General features: G+C 27.9%; 1 protein-coding gene across 2 annotated transcripts in view; it reads left to right on the forward strand.

Moving 5' to 3' along the window:
• LOC129959978 (membrane-associated protein Hem-like) overlaps positions 1-5,171 on the forward strand; it is a 54,133-nt gene extending 48,962 nt beyond the window's left edge. Inside the window, exons 25-30 of one of the 2 annotated variants that reach the window (XM_056072928.1) lie at positions 146-228; positions 337-414; positions 959-1,043; positions 1,637-1,747; positions 4,234-4,346; positions 4,434-5,171. In XM_056072928.1, coding sequence (XP_055928903.1) covers positions 146-228; positions 337-414; positions 959-1,043; positions 1,637-1,747; positions 4,234-4,346; positions 4,434-4,631 — 668 coding nt within the window. In that variant the 3' untranslated portion in view covers positions 4,632-5,171. The remainder of the gene's footprint in view (positions 1-145; positions 229-336; positions 415-958; positions 1,044-1,636; positions 1,748-4,233; positions 4,347-4,433) is intronic. The other variant, XM_056072929.1, reaches the window with a different exon arrangement.
• Positions 5,172-6,507: the final 1,336 nt, after the last annotated feature.

A 6,507-nucleotide genomic window follows, 5' to 3' on the forward strand; every position in this document is an offset into this window, starting at 1 on the left:
TTAAAAAGGTTTGCTGTCGAATTAGATCATAATTTTCTTTTGGAAAAGATATTTTAGATTGCACTGTTGAAAAGGGCTTTTGTAACTTTCTTTTTATTTTCATGTAAGCACTTTTCTAATATATATATATAATTAAATTTTGTAGATGTTGATAATGTTCTTCAGAGAATGACCATAATTGGAGTTATAATATGCTTTCGTAGTCTAGCTCAGGATTCTTTAAGTGATGTAAGTAGATATAAAAATAATTGCTGTTTATATACTGAATTCATATAAATTTACTTTATTGTTATCTTTATTTACAGTAATTAATAAAAATAAATGTCTATCTAACAGGTGTTGGCAGATAGAATACCTTTTTTGCTTAGCTCAATCATTGATTTTAAACATCATGTACCAAATGGAGATTCTATGGTAAGTTGTATAAATGAAATTTTCGTAAAAATCAGAATAATGATTACTTCCAAGGAATTGTAATAAATTTTAAAGGCGATTGTAAATGTTTTTACTAATTTTGTGTGCCATTTTGCTCCTTTTTATGTGAATTTGTTTTTGAGGGTGTTTTTAAATCGCTTGAGCTGTTGATATCATTTTTTTACTTCAAATAATGCTATTGTAAAATACCTTTTAACATTTTGTAATATATTTGAATAAATTTTCTTTTTCAATTGTAAAATTATTTTCCCCCCAGTAAGAAATTTATTTTTGTGAGAAAAAAAGGTACGCTTCTATTGAATAAGTATCTGTTTTATTTAGTTTATAATTGAACATATATCTTAAATTGCCAGTTTCTTGTGAGCTGATAGCTGATATTATCATTCTTTTATCATCAAATTATGAATATAAATGATAAATTAGTGATAATTTTTTTTACTAGACAAGAGAATGCTTAGGCATTTCATTCAGTAAAATTTAATTACCAATGATTGCTTGATTAGAATTTAATATGCTTTTTCAGATAGTTTCTGAAATTGCATCAGCTGCTGGCCTTCCTTGTCGTGTTGATCCTGCATTAGTTGCTGCATTGAGATCACAGAAAAGTGGTAAATATTTTTAATATATTTTGACATAAGATATTTTTAAATCTCTAAAGAATTTGAATTTTTAAATATAAAATTCACATCTTTCCAAAAACGTTAATGATTATTAATTTTTGTTTTGCTTTGAAAATAGAATTCCAAACAACTTTTTTACATTTGTACCCGTTATTTATTTATTTATTTTTTCAAATATCTGCACCTTCTCAAACTTTACTCTGGCTTTTAATGTGGTGTGAAGTTTTTGCTTTTATTTTTTTAGAGTTGTGTGAATTTAATAAATAAATGAATGAAAGTCTTGTAGTATTTGTTATTCATAAAATATCAGATTCAATGTTTTCTAATTATTGAAATTTGTCAAAAAAGGATAATTAATTTTTAAATTATTATATTTATCAAATATAATATATGAAGAAAAAATAATCCCAAATTATGCAATATGCATATTCTTTGAAAGGGTTAAACAGTTTAAACATATAATTTTTTAAATTTCATAAAAAAGATAATTTAAAAGCATCATTTTGAGTTCATATATAATATTATGTCGTCAACTATGTTGTAATGTTTAACTGTAAATTTTTTTTAATATCTTTTTTCAGAACTAGGAGAAGATGAGTACACTGTGGCCTGCTTATTGATGGTTTTTGTTGCGGTTTCTTTACCGAAGCTTGCTCGTAATGAAGGATCTTATTACAAAGCTTCTTTAGAAGGTTTAATAAAAGCATTTTTCCCTACAATTTTGTGCAGTTTAATTAACTAATATGTGAAAAATTATAGAAGGAAAATATATATCTACGAAAGGTTGTTTTGTTATGAAAATTTTGGTTTTGACTGTTTTCGTAAAATCTTTTATCCCCATAGAATACTCCCATTTTAATTTTGTTGTTTTTATGAATTTTGTGTTCTCTGTCTGCTTATATTTCGCATTTTAAAATTAGGAATTAATGTAGGTCGATTTCGATGTTGGAATAATTTAAAGAATGATCGTATTTAGAGTTACCATATTTGTACGAATATGATGTTATTTATAGAAATTGCATCATTTAGTTTATTGAAATATTTTTGATGAAGCATTAACTATATGTTGAAGAATGGAAAATTTCCTCATTCGTCGTAATTCGATATATTTGTTAAATTTCTTAAATAAAAAAGAATTGCAGTAAAATCAAAGGATAATTTCACACTGATTGTGAAAAGGGATTTTTTTTTAAAGAATTATCATTTATTTATTATTTACATAGCTAGAAACAATTATTGCTGGCATTTTTTATTATGAAAGGTATTTGATTAAAATAATAACTTTTGCAATGGAAAAGTTTTATTACTAATAGTAGTTTGATATATTTCCTAGAGTTGGATGACATTTATCTTCAATAAATATTGATAAAGGAATGAAATTGGCATGCAACTGTATTAGATGCAGTTGTATGCCAATGTCAATTTTATGTCGAAACTATGTCGATGTCAATTTTACTATTCGAAATTCAAACGTAATTAAAGTTACAAAGGGTTATCTGTAGTTTTATCATAAAATAGCAGTTGCGTTTTACACTTTAAAACATTTAAAAATGAAGTATTATTCTAGTGGAACTTAAATACTAAAAGTTAGTGACATTAATAGTTATTTCAAAATATTATTAAATAATCACAAAAAATGAGGAATGTAAATTTTTTTTATTCATCTGACTTTGGATAATATCCTTCAATTATGAACATATGGAGGAGGGGGGATATGTACGAGTGTTGTCGGTCACATGATGATTCTATTCGAAATTTGTAAAGCATTTTTATTGACTCGTATATAGTTCTAAAATATCTTGTTTAATCACTTCATTCATATGGATATCTCTTGATATTGAATCTCTGGAAAGGATGTTATAGGTAAACGGCGTTACCTACATCCAACATCGGACGAATTGGAATTCAGCACATCTTCCTTTATTGAGTGACGAATAAAAACCATTTAAATTTTTCTAGATATTTGCCCAGTGTGAGCTAAAAGTTTTCCTAGGGAAGCACTGCAATTAAATTTTTTAAAAGGCATATAAATGCTAGAGATGCTATAAGGAAATGCTTGTTCCATCAAATGGAGATTTCATTCATATGACCGACTGCTGTTGATTACATAGACGCTGAGAATCTTCTAAAAAAAGGCCTCATTAGGTGCATCCCATGCATTGGGGCTTCACGGAAAAATAAAATTTTATATTCCTTGTGGGAAACATTAATTGGCGCTACCAGCCACATCACCATTAGTTTACTGCCAGCCAGAACTGAGAACTTGCTTATTTATAAGGCAATTTCCCTTCCATGTACTCCATGTAGTCCCATGGGAATAGCACTTGTTAAATCCAGAAATTCACTATTCAGTTTTTAATACCGAATTTATGAAAATGCTTAGAAAAGATATTCAACTATGAGTAACAAATGCGATTTTATTGACTTAATTAAACTCTTGCATGTCAAATCTAACAAACGAACAAGAAAAATAAAAAGTAGTTAAAGTTTAAAGCAAAGGTTCTTATTACTGATAATAACATTTAAATATTGACTAATATGGTTTAGAATGTCAGATCATTGACACCTTGAAAGCATTAACAAATAAACTAGGTAATTAGTTATCTCTAAATTCTTCCAAATTTGAATATCATTAAAACAAGTAGTATGACACAAATTCGAACATTTATAGTTTGTATACTAGAACTATTTATTCTTGTTGTTCCAAACTTAATTCTTTTGAAATTTTAGAATCCCATAATTCATGGCCTTATTGATTGGCTCCAGGGACATAGAATAAATTGTAGAGTTTCCTATGCATCTCACATAGCATTTCTCGGAAGTTATTTTTTTTTAAACTTCTAAAACGTGTCAGATGTTAAAATCGAATCTTTCCACATACATTTTTTTAGTTGGTCACAAATTAATAATTTTTAAATCTCAAGGATATTTCTTTAATATGACATCTGTAAGGATTGAATAAAATGCTGATATATTTTACGCGATTTCTCACTTTGTTGCTCACATTTTCCCTTTGTAAATCAATATTCTGCAGAAGTCATTTGAATATATTTTAGTCTGTGAAGAATTTTAGTTGAATTCCTTCTATTATGGTAATATATTTAATTTAAACAAATAGATTTCGTTAACTTTTATGTTTAGTTTATAATAGATTTTAATTTAAACTTCTCTTATTTAGGTCATACCAATAATATTCACTGTCTTGCCCAAGCGATCAATGGTATTGCTGGAGCATTGTTTACAATATGTGGCCATGGTGATATTGAAGATCGTCTAAAAGAGTTTTTAGCTGTATGATATCTTTGATGTTATTTTTTTCTCCTTTGTAACTTTTCTGAAATGTGCCTTTTAAGTAAAATTATATATTTTCTTCTTTAGCTTGCATCATCTAGTTTATTAAGACTTGGACAAGAAAATGACAAAGAAGCTACTAAAAACAGAGAATCTGTCTACCTGTTACTTGATTTAATAGTACAAGAATCTCCTTTCCTGACCATGGATTTATTAGAGTCTTGTTTTCCGTATGCTCTTCTAAGGAATGCATATCATGATGTGTACAGAATGGAAAATGTATGATGAAATCAACATATTTGTAAAATTGCCTTCATAAACTTTTAACATACATTGAAAGTTTGAACTTTCGAAAGGGTGTATGGACACATTGAACTTTTCATCTGAACTTATTTAAAAATTTCCTAATGTATGGATGCCAATTGTCAGAATTTTAAAATGTATTTTGACATTGTGAAAAAGTGCAGTTAAATGTTCAGCCTGCTACATTCATTACTTTTGTTGAAAGTGCATTTAGATTCTTGGTTTTGACAGTCTTGTCAATAAGAATGGAGTCCACTATTCAAGTGTCATGTTCTTGGCCTTGAGAGTTTCTCATAAATCTGTTACATTTTGAACTCATTGCCTATCATAAATTTTAATAATGGAGTGCCAAGAGTATTAAATGGCATTGTTTTTAATGTACCAGAGGTATATTTGAGCTCCTCAGTTTGTATATATTGTTCATGATATTTCTTTTCAGAGTTATTTAACTGTACATATATATATTATGTATAAATAAATAAATGCAATAATAGATTTTGGATTACCAGAATTTTTATTTCTTTAAATTTATATAAGTTTGTTACTGATGCTTTGTTATGTGTATATAAATAAAGCTTCCAGTGATGATCATAGCTGTTTTTATATTTTTACTTACGTTCCTTATTACCCAAACATTCCAATTACTTTATTTGTCAATTGACATTTTTTTTAGATAGATTGTTAGACAAATTTGAATGGTTAAAGGGTAATGAATTATTATTCTCAATATCAAATATTTTCCGATTAGTACGGCTGAATATGAATTTAATCTGTTTTGATCCTCATCAAAGATTGGCTGAAAGTTTGAAAATTGTAATAAAGATGAAATAGCTACCCTTTTAGGTAACCATTATTAGAATTATTTTGTCTCATTGACAGTTGTAAAATGTTAATGTTGATTTAAGTCAATCGGATTTTAAAGATCTATTTTAGCAGGTAATGCCATGGCGCCGGATTAACCCAGAAAATGCAGGGGATTTAAAAACCATCAGAAGAAGCAAGGAAATGTGACCATTTCCACAAAAACTAGCAAGTCACTGGGAATTTTGTTTTCATCTAAAAAAAAAAAAAAAAAAATGTAGATCTTTAAACATTGCAGAAATAAAAGATCGTAGCCATAGCTCCAAAAACGAAAGGACTTTTTGGACTATGTAATCGAGAAAACTTTGCCGTTTTATATATATATAGATCAGTTCAATTTCGATTTGAGAGACAGTTGTTCTTTTTCATAGCATGCTTGAGACTTCTGTAACTACGTGAGAAAATAGAATAAATTTCTCTGGCGGGAATAACATTCAATTTGCGGAACATCACGGTGGTGTTTAGTCACTCACATGTGAATTTATTAAATGGTTTATTATTTGAGAAAATGCGAGTTTATTCAAAATATATTAGAGATTTGTTTTTTTTTTAAAAAATGAGCTGCTCAAAATCCATATTTTATACGGATTGGAAGGATAAAAATATCAATCATGACTGCTGAATATATTAGAGAAGTTCTGCAAAATATGTTTGATACTCTTTGCAAGAATCTAACGAGCTTAAGTAATATGGGGAAACAGGCACTTACTAGTCATACCAAAAGAGGAAAACATACAAAATTGCGTACCAGTTCAAAAAAAAAAAAAAATCATTAATATTGGACTTAGCATGTCATCTCCTACATTTCTTTTAGATACAAAGCCCGAAAACATCAAATTTGATGTCTCAAAATAAACAGATTTCGAGCTTTGTAATTCGAAAATAATAATTTAAAGTCGAACTTTTAAAGATATCAAAAATTGCTGCGCCATGTTCGTCCTTGAATGCGTTCAATGGTATATCAGAAATACAGGATAGGCAAAAAGTCCTTAAAAAA

Source organism: Argiope bruennichi, chromosome X2, assembly GCF_947563725.1.
Source record: "Argiope bruennichi chromosome X2, qqArgBrue1.1, whole genome shotgun sequence".
NCBI classification, from domain to species: domain Eukaryota; kingdom Metazoa; phylum Arthropoda; class Arachnida; order Araneae; family Araneidae; genus Argiope; species Argiope bruennichi.